We start from the raw sequence: 20187 nt of genomic DNA on the forward strand, positions 1-20187 counted from the left end.
TTGTTTTTAATTTAAAAGTACAAATTAAAATAGAATACTTACGTGCTGACAAGGAGGACAAAACCAGTCTCCTTCAGGAATGACTAACAAAGCGGGACGTAAACATGAACAATGCCAACCCGAATCACAGCTATCACATAATAAAATCCACTCTGGATGATCCGATTGACCACATTTTTGACATGGACAATCGTCTACTTCCTCTTCGGTATCAGATTCTAAAACAAAAGCGCAATTATTTGAACATACTACATACAGTAGCAAGTAAACTAAACATATGAACAAAACAAGAGAAGCTACACATTGTCACAATACCATTATATGCCTACACAGAACATAAAAAAAAAGGCTGACAATGATTGAAATAAGATACTTCAAAAAGTACTGGAGATAATAAAAACAGGCAGATGGAATAATAAAACAATTAAAGCAAGAAATAATCAGCAAAATAGAGAAGAATGAATTGACAAACAATTATTGTAAGTGGTGCATCTGTAGAGGTGAAATTCGCTTACAGTTGCAAATTGAGTATTGCACGCCTACCAGATTTTATATTCACAGGTTCTCAAATTATTGTAGTAGACAGCAAAATATTGTTTGAAGTTACAATTAAACAATTTTAAATTTTAATTTAAATTTTTTCGCAGTACATCAGTTTTTTTCATTGTACAGTAAAATTGGGACAGTGTTTCGTCAGTGTTGAATTACACTTAGGGTGGGTTTATGCAACTTCTTTATGTTTAATAATCTTAATTCCTAATTCTTATAAAATAAAAAGATAAATGTAGAATGTCTAATGATAGCGTTTCTTCAATTTCTTAGTTTAGTCCAGGAAATAGAGACTGAAAATGGACCATTTCCTGCAAAACGAGAAGTAGTTCCAATTTTTTTTGCATGCCATGAAAGAATATCTGGTGGTTAAGAATCCAAGTTTTCGACCTCCCACCCCATGTGCTTCCCCCATACCACCCTTAAAACCAAAGAAATTTGGTTGGTTTTTTAGTTTTTCAATCATATCTTTTTATAGGTTCATTTTACAAAAATTTATTGTTATCAGAAATTGTAGACTATAAAATTCTACACAACTTTTATGCACACTACTTTTTTGAGAAATGTTTATTAAAAAAGATATAGAGCTTGAGAATTGGTTATATTTTTCAGAATTCTGAAATTTTTATGTAATGTTTTAACAAAATTTCATACTTTATCTCTATAATTAGGAGTTTTATGAGAAAATATCTTGAACTTATTGTGGTATAAATCCCCCTACGCTGCACCCTTACCAAAGGGGATGCATAATAATTCAACTTTCAACCATTGTTAGTGGGGATATTTGAATCACTGTGAGATTGTAGGGCTTTCTAATATACGTTTAAAACAAAAAAATTATCTCACTTCAGTTCAAGTTCATCCTTTATATCCTTCACCCCCCGCCCCCCTCCGCGGTAGGAATAGATATTTAAAGATGAATAGAAAACATATGTAATAAGCGCGTTGGACTCTCTCTATTCCCACCGGGGGGGGGGGGGGGGGGGGGAGACATTTTTTTAATTTCAAACGTATATTAGAAAGCGCTACAATCTCACAGTGATTCAAATATCCTCACTAGCAAGGGTTGCAAGTTTCATTATTATGCATCCCCTTTGGTAAGGGTGCAGAGTAGAGGGATTTTTACTACAATAAATTCAAGATATTTTGTCGTAAAATTCTTGATTATCAAGTATGAAATTTTGTTAAAACATCTACATAGAAATATCAGAATTCTGCAAAATATAACCAACTCTCAAGCTCTATATCTTTTGAGCGCATTTTTGAAAAAAATACCTTTTATATTCGTTATTGCTGGCAGGCCGGCTGTCCGCGTCAAATTTTCACTAAAAGCTTTCTGCTATAGTGTAGATGTGCAGGCACTAGTCTATTTTGAGTTAGATTACTTGTGAGATCGATAATTGAAGAAAATAATTTCGATATGGGTTTCGGAGGTACTATAATTTTACCGTTAGATAGCGCTACCAGTATAAAAACTTATTATTTACTTTGTGATTTGTTTTACAAAATGAAGACGTACGTCAATTGGAATTAAATAAAATTAATTATTTAACGCAGCCAAAATTACTCGTGAGATCGATAATTTTAAACTTCGCTAATAAAATACTGACCTGTATTACCAAAAATGCGCTTTAATCATGCATATGCTGATTTACAACTTGTTTAATAAACATTTCACAAAAAAGTAGTGTGCATAAAAGTTGTGTAGAATGTTATAGTCTACAATTTCTGATATCAATATTTTTTTCTAAAGTGAACCATTAAAAAGACATGATTGAAAAACTAAGAAACCAACCAAATTTCAGGGGTTTTTGGGGTGGTACGGGGGAAGCACAAGGGGTGGGAGGTCGAAAACTTAAATTCTTAACCACCAGATGACTGTCTATGAGATGCAAAAGAAATTGGAACTACTTCTCATTTTGCAAGTTAAAACCCTCTATTCCCTGGACTAGTTTCAAATGTGTGCAAAACGAACAACTTGCAAAATGAGCTGCTCCGAACGAACTGCACCAGCGCTTTACGCACTCAAATGGAAAGCATTAATTGTAAGGTGTATATATGGAAGTACTCATCAAAATAAGAAAGGAATATATACAGGGTGTCCATTAGGTATGGAATATAGTATATATCTCAGTAAATATAGAATGTATACCAAATTTTTCTGTATGAAAGTTGTTTAGCATTTTATTTCCCATAATAAGTAAGCATTGCATTGTTTTTATTTCAGAAAACAAATGAGTAACCAAAAACAATTGAATTTTTTTAAATGCACCCCTTTAGAAGAAATTAATTTTTATTTCAAGCTTTTTGTGATAGGTTATGCCACTGCCTTGCAGTTAATGGTGGATATTTTGAACATTCATTGCGATAAAAGTCATTTAACCGCTAATTTCGTTTTGTCTACAAGGTTTAATAAGAAATTCTATGACTTGTGTTAAGCTTCTTTTTTTAGCAAAATCACGAATAAATATTATTATTATGGTCGGTGTTTCTTGTGAGAGCCTGGTTAACTAATCGCACGGATTAGAATCAAGTAACGATTAGTGTCTGTTTCTGGTGAATTTATGTAGGGTCCTGAAAAAAAAAAATCACACACGCACATTGGAAATCTAGGGATAGTATGTAATTCATACTTACCAACATAGCTATGGGCACAATAGCCAACGCTATCAGGAAATTATTATTATTAACGTACACGTTCATTTGTTTTATTTTGATGTAGGATATCTAGATTTATGTTATTGATGAAATGATAAAAAAATTTTTTGAAAAATTTTCTTGAATAAGGGTACTAACATGTTATATCATCGAAAAAAGAAAAAAAAAATGTCTATCAAATGAGCCTAATGAAAAGATGCACTGCCATTTAAAAAAATTCAATTGTTTTTCGTTACTCATTTGTTTTCTGAAATAAAAACAACTAGATGCTGCTTTATTATGGGAAATAAAATGTTAAACAATTTTCATATAGAAAAATTTATTTTTTATTTTTATTTATTTATGTTTCCCTCTCTTGTTCTGGGCTCTCAACAGTTTTGCGCCCAATTACAGAGTGGCCCGCATGCTTTTTAGGGGCGGCCTTTGCAGAAGGTCTTAAGTTGTTCTCTACTACTCCAGTATTTACCTTACGAATTAGGAAAACTGCAGGAAAACCTAATTTGGAGTAGCCGGCAGAATGCTCGAAACTGTCTAAGGAAATTCCCATCTCTGTCGCAGATGAAAAATTCTTACCTCAGTCCAGGTTCGAACGTCCGACCTCCGGCTTTATAGTCCAATGCGTTACCATTGATCAACAAAGTCATTTTGTATACATTCAACATTTAGTGAGATATATGATAGTCCATACATAATGGGCACCCTGTATGCATGGTTTTAGAAGGCGTTGTTTTAGTTATACAGGGTGGCAAAGTTTTAATCCAAACGACGCCATTTAGGCCATTTATTTAGTTATGCACATATTTGCATTTATTTTTTATGTTTATGAGTAATGAATCCCTGAAATATTTGCAAGACATTAACACCCTCTATATTTGAAGAATTTATTTGCTATAACATTTAAAAGGGAGATAATAAATTTGTATTAATCTTGCAGTCAGCGCAAAGGGGAGGTTACTACAACAGAGAGGCAAATCCTTCGCATCCAGAATATTTATCTCTTAAAAATCTCTCTAGATGAACATGCTCTCTCCCTCAAGACAATACTTGGTAAACCTTTCAACAAGAATTTTCCTTGTACTGCGTTTCATGAGAGTTGCCCGAAGAAGAGGGGGGGGGGGGGGGGGGGGGGGGGTTCGATCTTTTGCTGCGATTGGGTGAAGTTTCCTCTTCTTCGTAAAGACGAATATTCTAGACGCATTATTTTGATGAACACCCTGGAGCCTTCCATAGAATAGGACAAAGAGAAAAAGCAGATATTTTTTGGTTAAATCTTCTGGATGCGAATTTTCCCGGGCTAATAATAATATTGCGACCGCGAATTTACCTGTGGGTTAGTTTTCCTGGTGAATAGTTTTCTGATAGAAAACTCGCCCCCACCTCCATGACTACTTACTCTCAAGGAAAATGTAGTACATAGCGACTATCATTATAATAATCATACCAATACACTACAGTCAGGATGGATTTTAATGGGAATACCAAAACAAACAAGCTAAATCAACAAAAAAGAACAAGGCGTGAAAAAGTGAATAGAGGAACACACAAATAATGGAGAATAACAGAAAAAGTTCACTGAAAGAGATGGATATCAAAGCAAAACATAAATGAATACGACTTTACCTTTTCTAGCAGTTCGCGCTCTTTTCATTGGCTGTACTTCTACTCCCTCTAAATCACTTTCGGGTGAAAATTCGTGATCCGACTTGATCACCAGAGGATGATATTCATCTTCTTCGATTTCTTCCTCCTCCTCTTCCTCTACCGACGAACTGGACCCACTACTCGACTTCCAAGGGTTATGCACATCAAAGTGTTTTCGCGGGTCTCGATGTTTTCTTTTCTTCTTCCGTTTCTTCTTCTCGTCCGATTCACCGTCGCCGGTCGTCGTTTCGTCATCCGATTGCGCCGGTTTACTTCTCCTTTTCTTCTCGGATTTGTAGTCCTATAAACTTTTGAAAATTTAATATATAAAGACAACATTAGGTACCTTATCGATATCCTTTTTCCCTTTTTTCATCTTTTCTTCTTTCAACTCTTGCAGCGTTAGCTCTTCCAATTTTCTTCGTTCCGCTTCCTCCTTGATTTTCAGCTGAGCGATGCGCCGCGACTGCCTCACGCCCATCGGAGCGTCCTCTCTCAGAATGTTTTCGGTCTCCTCTGAGATTTCCAAGCCGAGCAAAGTTTTTCCTGGCGGAAACAATGAAAAACGTACAGTTTGATTGAGGCAACTTACTAATTTGTCGAGGTTTTTTCTCCTTTTGTTCTTGCCGTGCGGAATTGGAATCTCCGCTACTTTGCATCGGACTAGACGATCGATTCGATTCGCGTCTCTCCTTAATCGGTTTGCCAGTGACCTCGTCGTCTTCTCTAAGCGAGGAGGAATCGGGAGGATCGTCTTCGCTGCTACTGATATCTTTCGATTTTTTATCCTCGATACTACGACGTAACTTGCGATCGGGGGAACGCTTTTTCTTTAACTTGGCCTTTTTTCCGCGATGTTTTTTAATACGCTCCATTTTTTTCTGAGTCGAATCTCTTAGTGTATCTACGCTCTGTTGAGCAGCTCTTTTGCGTGTCACTCTCATTGCGGAATTTGTATCTTCAACGTCCAGTTGAAAAGTTGCCAATGTCATCACTGGTTCGGAATGTTTCGAATCTTCCTCCGAACACGCTAATGGATCGCTTTCGGGAACTATCGCAATATCACTGCTATCGCCATCATTTACTTCTACACAGGCATTAGGAGTTTGTTCAGTCTCCTCGGTTTTTTCTTCGTCCGTCAACAACGCTACTCGCTTTTGTGAACAAACAGGTTCAACTGAATCCTCAGATTCCTTCTGGTGACTTTTCTCGTCAGTTGTCTTGCTTTCCTGATCAGAAACATCTGCGCTGCCAGCTTTTAATTTTTTTGTTGGTGCAATCTCATAGGACACAATCTGTTCTTCTACATCTTCCAAGTTGACGACTTTCACTTCGTCATCCTTCGAGTTTTTTTTCGTTTTATTATTTTTAGTATTTCGTTTTTGTTCGTCTTTTTTTATTTGTGTTAATTTCGGTTTGGATTTCTGTTTGTTTTCTATAACTTTTCGTTCACGCAATTCTCTATTAGTGGCCAATACTTCCAAGTCTCTGTCAATTTCGGTCGATGCTCGATTGTCTTTCTTCTTAATTCGCCTTAGTTTAGAGCTTTTGTTTTCTTCTGAAGATATGGTTCCCTCAATGTCATCGGAAGATTCTGCAACCTTATCCGCACAACTGCGCGTTCTTCTAGTAATTCTTTTGGTGACTGTACCATTGCTAGCTTCTTCGACAATTGTGCTACTTTTTTCTGCATCATTTTTTATTTTATCTAAAGCCGCATCCGCACTGTTGCCAATTTTAGTCTTGGTAATCTCGTTACCAGTCTCTGTCTCATTCTCCCTCTCTATCTGCAAAACCTCGCACACCAATGGTGGAGGTGATAAGTCAATGCTGTTAGAGTGGGGTTTGTCCATAATCGAATTATCCTCCAAATTTGGAATATCGTCTTTTAAGTTCACGTCATGATTTGACAAACTTTCTTCATTGTCAGATTTGTTGTATTGTGCCGTGTTATCGATACTTGCGAGTGTCGAATTTAAAGAAAGAGTTTCCCCGGATATGTTATTTGTGATAATCGAATTAGGTTCTTTGGATGAAAGTTTACTAGCAACTAGAGCTGTCGAATCAATTGTTTCAATAGACGATTGAATCGAATACGTTACTTTATCTACAGATTTACTATCATTATTGGTCATTAATTTATTACTTAAATCTAAACTATCAGTCTTCTTTGTAATCTTCCCCTGATTAATTTTCTCGAGTACATTTTCTAGTTTACTCTTTGGTTTATCCGCGGATATACTTTTTGCGTTTGGAAGACCCGATCTGTCACTTTTTACATCTGTCTTATTGATAGGCACCTCAACGACATTATTATCAACACATTTAGAATTATCACTCGATTCCTCCCCCTTAGTAATACTTATAGGAACATGATTACTGTTAATTATTGTATTATCCGATCCTTTCTCTAAGGCATCACCAGACTCTTGGGGCGACGTTTCTTTGCTATCTAAATCGCTAGCACAAATTTTCCTAACCGGTTTTTCAGATTTTCGACGACTCCCCACAATACTCCTGGGTTTATCCTTCATTACCGCTTCAACACCATTGATCGAGTCATCAGCCAACAAAGACTCGTCTTTTTTAATCGGACTGAGAGTAGGCTTCATTTGGAGAGACCCGGGCCCAAAGAAAAAAATCGATTTATTGGAAGTTGTGGGCTCCTCTTCCAGAACCTCTTTCACATGTTCCGCATTAACTTGATCCTCCTTCCCTTTATCCGATTGCACATTCTGTACGGCATTTGTAACAGAATTATCAACAACTGTACTTGCCTTCAATGTAATGTCACTGTTACCACTGTTACCGTTATTCATAATATCAACATTTTCAGTTTTATCTTCCTTTGATGACGCACTAACAGAAGCTTGCGCGTGATCATTACCCGTTTCACAATCAAACCCCGAACCCTCACCGGCTATACGCATGATGGGTTCCTCAATAACGTCACCGACAATAGGGCCATTTTCAGTTTTGTTATCGTGTCCATTTCCGTCACCTTTAACAAGCATAAGCGGCTCGGCGATTTCCTCCGAAACCTCATCGTATTCCTCATCGCTATAAGACTTCTTCTTCTTATTCCCCAAAAGTGTCGGCCGGTCGAGTCTCGGTCTCTTCACATAACTGGGTTCCTCCAAGTCTTCCTCGTCGTGAATGGGGCGTTTCAAGTAATTCGTGTGAAGGTCAAACCCCGCGCTGTCGACGGCTTTTCGGTGAGGTGCACTAGACGTCGAATCGCTACGTATGTATCTCTCCTTGACGCCGGTTACTTCGACTTTTTTAACTTCCGTCGTTACGGTTGGTAAGTCTGCCTTAATTCGTAGGTTAAGGGCGAGCTTTTGATCGTCCTCGTTGCTAAGCTTTTCCGTATCTGCCTTATTTAGTTCTTCTATCATGCTCTTTTTAACCTTTAACTTTAAATTGACTACGCTATTTTCAAAATCGCCCACTTCCTCATTAACTTTTGCAACGTTGCCATTCGATTCGTTCTGAGAGGAATCCACCAAGGCAACTGCGACATTGATGTCTGCGGAAGGGGTTACATTATCAATTTCAGTTTCGGGGGGCTCTTCAACGTTTGGATTAACAGGCGCGTCGCCTAAATCTTTGGTTGGCTCTTCGACTTTTGAAGAATTGGAATTTGAATCCGTCTGACCGGTATCGATGACCGGTTTTTCGCTTTCTAAGCTGTTGCTATCTTCATTCACAACAGCAGGATTGTCATCGTTCAATTGTGAAATTAGATCGACCAGTCCATCTCTATTTCTAAACAAAACAGAAATATCAGATTTGCAATTGTATTTTTATTTATTTTTTTTTTTCGTACATTTTGTTTTTCATAAAGTTTTTCTGTACAGGGTGGCCAACTAAGAATGCGAGGTACTGTATCTGAGAATCTATCCATCACAGAGGCTTGCGGTAAAAAAATTTATTACTAAAAACTAAATTTCTGAAATGGCCGCTAGGGGGCGTAACTGCAATCTGGAATATAAAAAGTGATGTTTCTGTGAATTCCGCTATATTAACGTAACAAAAAAATGTCCGGTCTTTGAAGTTGACGATAATCTGAAAAATTTTTGTTTGACAATTTTTCCTGTATCTCTAAAAATGAAGTGGTGGGGGGTATTCAAAGGTTTCCGTAAAGAACACCCTGTATCTTCGAAACGGCTGAGCCGATTTAAACAAACTCGGGTTAGTTAAAAAGATCTATTCTTCAGCTGCATATATTACACTATTTGAAGTTTTGTTAGTTTCACATATCACCGCTTGAGGGCTTTTTTCAACATTTCGACAGAAATGGTTAATTTTCTCAAAAAAATTAAATGCATTCGTTTGATTTTTTTTTCATGAAAAAGTTGCTAAATGATGCCTAAACAAACTCGCGAAAAAGCATCTCGATATCTTGAGATATACATATACATATATATATATATTTTTATATCGTGATGGCCAGCATTTCGGGCATTTACGGCGTCATTAAAAGCTTCCTTTTTTAAATCGATCCACTTTAGGGCCACAAATTACATAATAAAAATAATTCCGAAAAAATTAGCTTAAAAAAATAAAATTTTGAGGGTACAAAATTTTCTTTGGCCTAAATTTTAGGTTAGGAACAAGGTATCGAGATGCGGTTTTCGCGAGCTTGTTTAGGCATCATTTAGCTACTTTTTTATGAAAAAAAAAATCAAACCAACGCATTTAATTATTTTGAGAAAATTAACAATTTCTGTCGGAATGTCGAAAAAAGCCCTCAAGCGGCGATATGTGAAACTAATAAAACTTCAATATTATCAAATATTATAATATTTGTAGCCGAAGAATACCCCTCTTCAATTAACCCGAGTTTGTTAAAATCAGCTCAGTCGTTTCAAAGATACAGGGTGTTCTTTACGGAAAACTTTGAATACTCCCCACCACTTCATTTTTAGAGATACAGGAAAAATTGTCAAACAAAAAAGGTTCCGATATCGTTTTTAGATTCCAGATTGCAGTTACGTCCCCTAGCGGCCATTGCAGAAACTTAGAAATATTTTCCAGGTTTTTCTCGTGGCCGTTTTAGTAATGAATTTTTTTACCGCAAGCCTCTACGATGGACAGGTTCCCAGATACAGTACCTCGCATTCTTATTTGGCCACCCTGTACAATTCCCAATTAGATTTTGATTTCTTTTCATTCTAGTAGGGTTAAGTGTAAGAGCAGTGTTGGGTCGCCGTGAGTAGCCCAACATCTGAACTTCGCCCTGTTAAATTGTGTGTGTGTGGCATGATTTAATAAAAGACTTTATTATTATTTTACATAAAAATAAGAAGTGCTATTTATTAAGAAGTAGACATAAGGATTTACGCATTGTTTTTCACTATGTCTACTATTAAATGATAAAATCTCTTCTGAAGAGCGCCTAATTTTATGCATCCAAAATAACTTCCTAAAATAAATAAAGATTTAGCTATCATTATTAATTAATTTGCATATTATTGCTTTGACTTCACAGAAAATAAATCTATTTCTTGAACTGTTAGTCCGATAAAGTTAGCCCGAAAAATAGGGATACCCTTGCATACATTCTCAAGAATGAAATTGTGAAGTCCCTATCGATCCTATAAGGTCAAAGTTCGCAGAAATGGATTTTGGTTAGTTTTCCGATAAAACTAGATCAGACAATAAACAAATATAGAAAAAGAGCCCCTGGGTATGGCTATAGCATGTGCAAAACCAAATTTTGAATTCTGGATTTGTTTTGCTTTTATTCCAAGTGGCTATGTATCAAATTTCATTTAAATACCTTCAAAGAAAGTTTGCAATTCGACTTATAAATGGTCAAGATGCGAAGAGGGCACTGTGAATGATGATCGATTAGGCTCAACTTTTGAAATTGCGTTTTATATGGCTACAGTTATGCGCATATTGAATTTCATCCAATTCGGTTCATAACTAACGGAGATGTCAAAAGGGCCTTCTTTACTTTTTTGAGTTGTAGTGTACTTGACGTGTTTTTTTTAACGTGGTTGCCCCAGTAGGCCTACTTCACGGTCTATTTTATTTAATCCTAGTAGAATAAAAGTCTTCTCCTTCATCTTCTATCCAGTGGCGTAACTAGGTAGGTGCCAAAGGTGCGGGAAGGCGGAAGAGGGCGCGCCAGAGACGCTGAAGTACGGAGGGCACTAAGTCGGGATGGGCAGTACGTGGTGTACCGTATAGGTCAGTCATAAAAGACAAGAACGGCAGTTAAATTCTAATAGTTTGCTAAAGTCGACTACAGGTTGCGCTGAAATCGAGCCTGAAATATAATGAAAACTAAATTTACGCTCCTTTAGGATGAACGGAACATTGTTAAAAAATTAAAAAAATGATCAAAGTCACCGTGTGAGATCCAAGGCATTTTTGTGTGGCAGATCAGTACTTTCATTAGCCAGTTTTGACTCCACAATCAATAAGATCTTGTCGGGAGCTAGCATATTCCCTTTGTCGGTACCCACTTCTAACGCCCCCACAGTCCGCGGATGTATACAAAGTTTGAATCAAAACACTTGTACCACGCTATGTTAAGTGCCTCAATATGAATGGCGACTATGTTGAAAAACAGCCTAAGAGTGTATATAATAACAGTTTCTTACACTTTCTTAATTTTTAATTTCAAAACGTCTGTTACTTTCTGAATGGCCCTTGTAGAACAAAGTTACAGCGGTAGGAAAAGGCTGCAAATTTAAACGAATAATAATAATACTTTATTTGTGATCTATACAATAGTCCGTATTAGTGCGACCAGCATTTGCACCCTTATTCTAAGACGCAATCATTTGTACGACTTGTACCCTATGTCATAGCTAAATTTGACGCGAGAATTGAAACATGATAAATAAATGTATTTCTATTCTTCGTTGAGTGAAAGACTTCGTTATTCAAAGCATTATTCTAAAATTTAAGTAGTGCAGTGCTTTTAAAATTTCGTGTAAAGTTTCTCTCAAAAATGTACAGTGTTTTATTACTTAGAGCTCAATGGTAACTAATAAGGCGCCAAAACCTGATCCGGCACCGCTTCGAAAAATACCTAGGTACGCCACTGCTTCTATCTCTCTCTCCATATTCTTTTTCTTCTTCCTAAGTTGATGTAAATTGTTCAAACAGCGATACATCAGCTGTGTCGTCGTCGATGTAAGGATCTTCTTCTGTTGAAAACAACTGGTGCATGCTGTTAACAAAATAAACCTACTATTTTGTAGCCGCACTTCAAATTATAACCCCTTTTTGCAGTTGCAAAAAATAGTTTTAAGGAGCTTCTTAAAGGTCATAATAATTTTACCAATTTTAGGTTAATTTTGCATGTTTGCCAATATAAAATTACTTAAAATCTGTCACTACCAACTTAAAAAATCACGCGATGGCGACTATCACATTGTAGACAAATTTGAAATATTGTATCTGCAGTCAATTTTTTTAAAGAGGTCAGAGGTTGTATTGCAACCAGTCAAATCAAATTTTTTCAATCAAGTTTAATGGGCCATTTTTTTACAACGGGATTCGATAGTGAGCTAAAAATAAAATCTTCAAAAAACGTTCGTCTAGAAATTCTTAAAAATTAACAAATTTCTTAATTTTTAGAACAATTATGTTTTTTTTTTTAATTTTTACAGAATCTTAAACTTAATAATTACAAAAATTATCTACCGCATTTACTTACTATTTACTAACTTTAAAATGTCTTGCACTTTTTTTTTGAAACATTATTATAAGTTTGTATTTTAATTTTGTTTATCCTTTGAAATTTCCTGTAATAGGCTTTGCTGTTGGAAATAAATTATTATTATTATTAAAAAAAAATATCTTTTCACTTTGATATAATCAATCAATCAATCTTTACTAGACGCCAGCTTGGTAAAACTTTTCACAAAATGAATTAAAATGTATTTTTTCCCTTCTTTAAAATCCACATTTTCCACTTCTCACCTCCTCCCCCACATCCAGCACCTCACAGAAAATTTAATCAAATTTGGTGGAAACACTTCTTTTGTGTTTAAGAACGGAACTATCAAACAGTTTTTATTTAATTTTCAAAAGCTATGTTTAGTTTTGGTATCTGCTCATTCAAAGACACCAAATTCCGTCGGGTTTGGAATTTTCCTCAGTAAAATCTTGGAATTTTGGAAAATTTCTGCAAAATCAGAAAAAGAATACGCCCAAACCTAACGAATTCGGTTAACTTCGTCCTTCTATGTGTTAAACGCAAATGTTGGGGTTGTTTTTGTTACCCTGACCACTCAATTTTTTTCGACATACTTAATTTCCGATACTTTTATAACGGGTATCTATGTAATTGTTAGTATGTACTATCAAAAAAGTAGCATAAGCGTCACGTGCTCTTTTTGGATCAAACTTAAAATGGTATAATTAAAATTTGAAAATTTTTTCTCACTTAAGAGATATGAGGAAAAATCAAAATATTGTTTTCTTAGTTAAAAAACACATACAAAAGTTTCTTTACAATAATTGTTGAATAATCTGCCGTTTACCGGATTTAACCTATTTTTTTAAATGAAACATCCTGTATAATAAATTTTTTGTAAGTAGAGGTAACACCTCATGGATGATATTAAAGTGATTCAAAACAATTTAAAAAAATTAAAAAAGATTCTAAAAATTCAAAAAAGATTCAAGTGGTTCTAAAAAAAATTCGAAAAAATTTGATATCCACAGACATTGTTGGATATCTCTGAAAATGTTGGAAAACCTGCGGGCATCTATTACAGTGTACACTGGATATCTGGAAGTAAAAAAATGTGCGTTTTGCCCGGTGGACTAGACGACCTTCAAATTTTATTGTCTCCTCATTAATTATTTTCCCAGATGTTGTTTCGTGCATAATTTCTTTACATGCAACGATCGATTTATGTGAAATTTGGCACACAAATGGGAGGGGGGGGGGTTTACCACCTGGTATTCTATTGAAAGGTCTCCTACTCCATGGGGTTGTTAACCACTTACGGTTCACTTTTTGTGTGGAAAGTTTCAATAAAAAAGAAATATTTTTTTATATCGAATTTTAAGTGTTTTTCCCAAGAAAAAATTGACGCTCAGAGGCAGGATCACGGTCTCGAGGGAGATGGTTCAACAGGCTCTGACGAAAGAACTAAACAGCATTCCGGTCCAGACGTTCCTGGAGCCACACAAAAACTGGAAAAATTCCAATTGTTTGTACTATTCGCACGATCAAAATTTAAAAACAAATGCGTCCTACTATTTTCAGAACAGACCCTGTACATAAGTTTTTCAACAGTCTTGTTTAACAATGTTTTCTTTAGTGCTTTTATTATCAAATGGTGCATATTTCAATAAACTCTGCCTTCTGAATAATACTGAGAGGTATACTCAAGACCTTGTTGTCTCAAATTAACTCCCAATCCCAAATATGAGCGGAGGTGGCTGGAGACATTCCATCTTTAAAAAAGAAACAATAAAGAATCATGGCCAACTTCACTCTGTATGTCTGCTAGGTATATCAATTTAATCAGAAACAACTCTCTGATTTCTGACAAATATTCTTGCGTTAATGAATATTTTAATGAACAGCGCAAGACTGGCAATAGTCTTCGACATTAACTTTACGTGTTAATTTTCCACTAATGGAAGCATGGTTCTTCATTGTATTTAAAAAATGTAAAATTTCAACCAATCGTGTTCTTTCAGATGATCAAGTGGAAACGAAACAAGTCTTACTTGGCAACTAGCGCCCAAGTCTCTTCATCGGGGTCCTCCTTATACACACGAATCTGACAACTGCTATCACTTTGAAACCAATAGGTATGGCCAAGTTGGTCTCTGCCCAACGGTTGTGTCCTTAATTCCTCTGCCGACAACTTATTGACCTCATTTTTAAATTTAACATTATAATCGAACTGACTTTCCAGAAGTTCCTGAAAGCTTACGGTGAATAAATGTCGTCCTTATACCGCAATTTACCTTAAGTATCCTCAACTTTGACGACAATCTGGCTTTTTTATAGCCAAACCTTTCGATTTCCCACGCATCCTGACTACAGAAACTGTGACAAAATTTAATAACCGCCCTCTCCCAACGTTCCGACGAAACAGATTTGCGTGCCTTCCTTAATAATTTAACGTGCAAATCGACTAATTGTTGCGGCACTGGAATAGTTTTAAAATGATATGTGCATAATAAGAAAATGAAAAAGTGCAAATCTTTTTGGTAGTGTGTTCCTGTACCTTCTTGGTTATTTTCCAACATGTACTGGAGATCTACAAAGTCGATACTTGTTAGGCCGCAAGACATTCCAAATTTCTCTAAAAATCCACAAATAACGGCGAAATTGGGATCGCTCTCGCAGCAAGCTTCGCTGTCTGACGCCATTTGCTCTCGCAAAATTTGACAGCAAATTCTCTAATCAAAACCGAAGGGAAATTGGCCTCGGGTTATTTAAATCATTGTTAAATTCACTGTATTGTCCCATTATTTTGATTAATTAAGTTCACTAACGATAGAATCGTCTTTACACGCATAATTCTAAATGAAACCACTATTTGACAACAGTACAACAAATCAAGCAAGCGCTGCTTTACAATCACAACACTAACCATGTATAACTGTCAATAAAGATTCCTGTTTTATCTACAACCTTTCAGAAGTAGATTAGATACTCCTCTTGAGGTCGCTGTTTCCATTAGTTCAAATCGTCCATTTATTGCACAAGAACTACAAAACAGGGTATATTTTGACCCCACTTATTGGAACACAAAACAGTTTCAATGAAGCATAGGCCATAGCCTTCTCTTTCTCATAACATCTTAATCTCATATGTCTTTATAGTCAGGGAGACATTTCTGAAAAAGGCTCTCTATGTCTAACGGCGTTTTGTGCTACAAACTGGCAACAGGTTCTAGACTAATTTGCCCCCGCTGAAAACAATGCACCCTGTTGCCAGACCCGATTTTGACATTTAAGCCCTTAAATCCAAGATGGCGGCCAAAATTGCCGTTTTTTCGGGTATTTCGAGCCCACAAGGCAGCCACTGAACGTTTTGGGTAGTTTAAGGGTAGAATAACATCTAGTACAGACGACGACACCATTTAGGCGCACTTTCGTATTCATATTAAGGGCGTAAATGCCTAAACTCCCCTTAAAAACGTCAAAAATGCAAAAATTCATCATTTTTTTTCTGACCGGTTGTCGGCGTCTAATATGTATTCATATTGTCAAGGTAACATTTAGGTATGTGTGCCTCCAGCAGCACCATATGCCTGGGGCCTAAATATCAAGATGGCGCCTGGAAAGTCCAAAAACAGTGAAAAATTCGTTCTTTTTGCCGGCCACTCTTTACGTTCGCTGTTCATTTTGATGTTCCGGAACATTATTATGAGTAATTGCGACTGCTACCCCGGACGTAATACCCCCCACGAGAGGGGGGTGGAATTATCATCTCCAACCGAACGGATTCGCGAAACTCTCAATCAGTGCACTCGCGTGTTGTTGTGCATCTTCGTCGGCGCCGCTCCTGAAGTTCGTTTGTGTCGCTTTGATGGCGTCTTCCATCTTCCATCAATGATATTCGCAATTCTCATATTATGGCTCCAGGCCATCGAAATGGAGAATGTGTGGCCAGTGTAGTAAAAATACGGCAAAAAGAACGACTTTTTCACTGTTTTTGAACTTTCCAGGCGCCATCTTGATATTTAGGCCCCAGGCATATGGCGCTGCTGGTGGTCCCCACATACTTAAATGCTAACTTTACCATATGAATACATATTGGACGCCGACAACCGGCCAGAAGAAAAAATGACGAATTTTTGCATTTTTGACGTTTTTTAACAGAGTTTTGGCATTTAGGCCCGTAATATGAATAGGAAAGTGTGCCTAAACGATGTCGACGTGTGTACTAGATGATATTCTACCCTTAAACTACCCAAAACGTTCAGTGGCGTGCCTTGTGAGCTCAAAATAACCGAAAAACGGTAATTTCGCCCGCCATCTTGGATTTAAGGGCTTAAATGCCAAAATCGGGTCTGGCAACAGGGCGCATCGTTTTCAGCGGGGGCCAATTAGTCTAGAACCGCCTGTTGCCAGTTTGTAGCACAAAACGCCGTTAGACATGCACTTTTCAGAAATGTCTCCCTGACTATTATGCGCTTTTTTTTAAAAAAAAGTCGCGCGGTTAACAGCTCACAAGGCTGTATATACATGGTGGAAGCTTTCAAGGCTCAAACTGAAATACATGCAAGAAGAACTCCTGCAGGAGGTATATCAGCGATTCTAGTTCACATAACTGCAAACTACTATATGATTCTCCGTACAACAATCTACAATTATATGGGAGTTTGAGGAGATGTAGAAGTATTTGCACTAATTTTGTGTATGTTACACGTCGCGGCAGCCAATCCCACACACGATCACCCCAGTTTGGCTGCCGTAACCAGGCTGCCTAGTGCGTTACTGGCCTTTATGAATGCACAAGATTATTAATCCTCAAGTTTTCATTTTAAAATGTGGCATCGATGCACTTGAGTTTTTCACTTAAAAAATCTATGTAGAAGTGACTTGGTCAATTTCCATCAGTCACAAACTGTCATGTTGCCAAAATCTAGTTTGACCTATCGAAAGGACACATCCTGTATGTAGTTAATAAAGTACTGTAGGGATTTTATGCTGTTTTAGTGGCAGCACTGTTTAGCTGTTTGGTAATTTTGTTACCGGTTGTCGTGCGTTTTCAAATTAATTCGTGTTAACCGTTGTGCTGTATAAATCGGTTTAAATGTTTAAATAAATACAGCACTCAGTTTGTGGAGGTCTAAAATAATGCGGAAATGGAGAAGTCGTACCAAATCAGAGTCAACAAATGCAAGTGCCGCGACAAACTCTAACCTCATAGACCCAAAACCATACAAAGACATAATACTTTCGAAGATATCATGTGCAGTGACTTATACTATGCTATTCCATTTCTTATTTATTCTTCTATACGTCGTTATAGTCAATCACAACTTCATGGCACCCGAGGTTTGGTTGCGATCGATTTTGTACTCAATTTCGTGTTTTAGTTTCTGGATTTATATTCTACCGGTTGTTGTGTTAATTTTCTTCAAAACCGCACTGTCCTCGAAGTCTTTATTGACTAAAACGAATGAAGGCAGTTCCACACTGCGGGAGCTTATTTCCGGTCTCTCTGTGAAGATAATCTTTCTAGTGCTGCACATTATCGGAGGTGGATTTGTGGTGTGGCTTTACTTATCGCTCAGTGAAGACCAGTATAGCGCGTTGTATTCGAAATGTGATGGGCATACTTGCATGCAAGAGGGTGGTCTTTTTCTTATTTTAAACGGTGCCTGGAATGGACTGTATTTCTACCTTCGAACACAGTCCTCACATAAAATGTTGTTATTCCCTGTCATTCAGCAATCTAAATTTTGTAATTTTAAGGCGGAATTTTTCACGATAGTTAACGAAAGTAAATGGTTTGCACTGTACCCGACCATATATTTCACCCTTCTTTATCACTGTCTTAGTTCAATTGTTTATCAAATATGTCTCGAATTCGGAGTAGAAATACAACATCAACAGTTTGGAATTCCGCTTTATTTTTTGACTTGGGTGTTTAGTACTGTTTATGTGATACATGCGAATGTCTTTGAATTTCTGTTCAAATTATTTTTAACAGAACAAATCCGCCTTCCACTTACCAGAACGGACAAAAATGCACCTTCGCTTGCAGATGCTTTGTCACTGGACACGGTGCCTATACTTCAGCAGTTAGCATCTTTAGATTTGTATTTGTTATCTTTGTGGTCTCCGGAAAGAAGGCAAATGTTATATGCACTGTCGCAACCTGGTGGACATCCGTACACATGGAACCAATTGATTGACGTAATCCTGATGCTAGTGAATAATTTTACAGAATCACTAAATAATAATATGGAGGCTATATCTACGCCAGACTTAGTGAGACCTCAAAATACATCTACACATAAAAACTTCGATGCAACACTTACTGTAGGTATTTCATAACGTAGATTTTTTCCAACCCTCTGCTTACAGACTGTGCCGGTGCCAATGAAATACCTCAATATACGATCGAGCCAAACCTCTTCCATCGCGTCAATTGCAGAAATACAGACAAACGATTCATTACAAGTACAACAAACGATCTACGTGCGATTAATGAAGATACTAAGTGACCTGTACGGATATTTCAAAAACATAGGCATTATTAAACAAATATTCGGAACATCTAAGGATGCCAAAATCCAAGACATCCTAAAATCCGGACAATCAATGGAGTTAATGATATCGGCGCTAGGAAATATTGTGGTGGAATCCGTTCGAGAAGATCCGTACGGAGTAATACAGCGAGATGTTCCCGATATAATCGCTAGTTTATTTCAATTGAAAATTGCGTTAGAAAGATTAAATAAATCATCTATACTTCTTAAGAAAAATTCGAGTCATTCGAGTGTAAAATTGAGTAACAGCGTATATGGTGCTACCAAGCGAAGCTTAATAAAAATATGTAGACGATTTAGAAACTATTTACACGAATTTAATCTTAAAAAAGAAACTGTGGGACAATTGAGAAGTATATTCTAATATTGTGGTTACTACAAGAAATTCTGTTTTATACTTTTGTACTGAATTTGAATATTTGTTACCAATTTAACTATATCTTTAAGTATATGCTATGAAATAAAAGTAAAACATCTAGTGTTTGTTTATCTATGTAGGGATTAAACCGGACCTCTTGTCATGCCACCGGGAGTTGACCCCCTCCGGACTTCAAACTCGTTTTTCTTTCGAAATTGGTCTATAACTTTTTATTGAGAAGTCGGAATTTATGGCAGTTCAAAATGTACGGAGTCTTGCAAGATCTGTAGAGCAATTGTAGTTTAAGGCCCGATTTTTGAATAGACAATTTATACAACAAGAACTAGTGCGCCATCTCCTTGGCAATCGATACACTTTCTATAAATTATAGTTTTTGATGTCTAGTTGAGATGTCGCCACGTACGCAATTTCTTTTAAAATTTCATTTGAATTTATGCGGTTAATAGCAACGTCGCACTTATTATTCCTTAAATGGCAGTTCAAAATGAGCGGAGTCTTGCAAGATCTGTAGAGCAATTGTAGTTTAAAGGCCCGGTTTTTGAATAGATAGATTAAATACAATAAGTACTAGTGCGCCATGATTATTATTATAGTTTTAGAAGTCTAGTTGAGATGTCGCCACGTATACATATTCTTTTAAAATTTCATTTGAATTTATGCGGTTAATAGCAACGTTGCACTTATTATTCCTTAAATGCAGTGCCGTTTTTAAGTTTTTCGGGGCCTTGGGCCATT

The 20187-nt window shown here is 36.6% G+C and overlaps 2 protein-coding genes across 3 annotated transcripts in view; one reads left to right on the forward strand and one right to left on the reverse strand.

Annotated features, from left to right (window-relative positions):
• Window positions 1-15435, reverse strand: part of LOC116164968 (remodeling and spacing factor 1) — a gene marked incomplete at its 3' end in the record, with an annotated part of 30824 nt that extends 15389 nt beyond the window's left edge. For both annotated transcript variants that reach the window (XM_031479231.1, XM_031479232.1), the window contains 7 exon segments: window positions 43-218; window positions 4828-5149; window positions 5195-5394; window positions 5441-8616; window positions 14563-14759; window positions 14806-14990; window positions 15069-15435. In XM_031479231.1, the coding sequence (XP_031335091.1) occupies window positions 43-218; window positions 4828-5149; window positions 5195-5394; window positions 5441-8616; window positions 14563-14759; window positions 14806-14990; window positions 15069-15213 (4401 nt within the window). In that variant the 5' untranslated portion in view covers window positions 15214-15435.
• Window positions 15436-17534: 2099 nt separating this feature from the next.
• Window positions 17535-19551, forward strand: LOC116164685 (nucleoporin Ndc1). Its single transcript, XM_031478886.1, has 2 exons — window positions 17535-18843; window positions 18889-19551. The coding sequence occupies exons 1-2, from the start codon at window positions 17653-17655 to the stop codon at window positions 19435-19437; spliced, it is 1740 nt and encodes a 579-aa protein (XP_031334746.1). The 5' UTR covers window positions 17535-17652; the 3' UTR covers window positions 19438-19551.
• Window positions 19552-20187: the final 636 nt, after the last annotated feature.

Source organism: Photinus pyralis, unplaced genomic scaffold (assembly GCF_008802855.1).
Source record: "Photinus pyralis isolate 1611_PpyrPB1 unplaced genomic scaffold, Ppyr1.3 Ppyr1.4_LG2, whole genome shotgun sequence".
Classification (NCBI taxonomy): Eukaryota; Metazoa; Arthropoda; class Insecta; order Coleoptera; family Lampyridae; genus Photinus; species Photinus pyralis.

Coding starts and splice junctions, on each gene's coding strand:
- LOC116164685 (XM_031478886.1), top strand. CDS start 17,653: ATGCGGAAATGGAGAAGTCGTACCAAATCAGAGTCAACAAATGCAAGT. Junction 18,844..18,888: donor ACTTCGATGCAACACTTACT/GTAGGTATTTCA, acceptor CTCTGCTTACAG/ACTGTGCCGGTGCCAATGAA.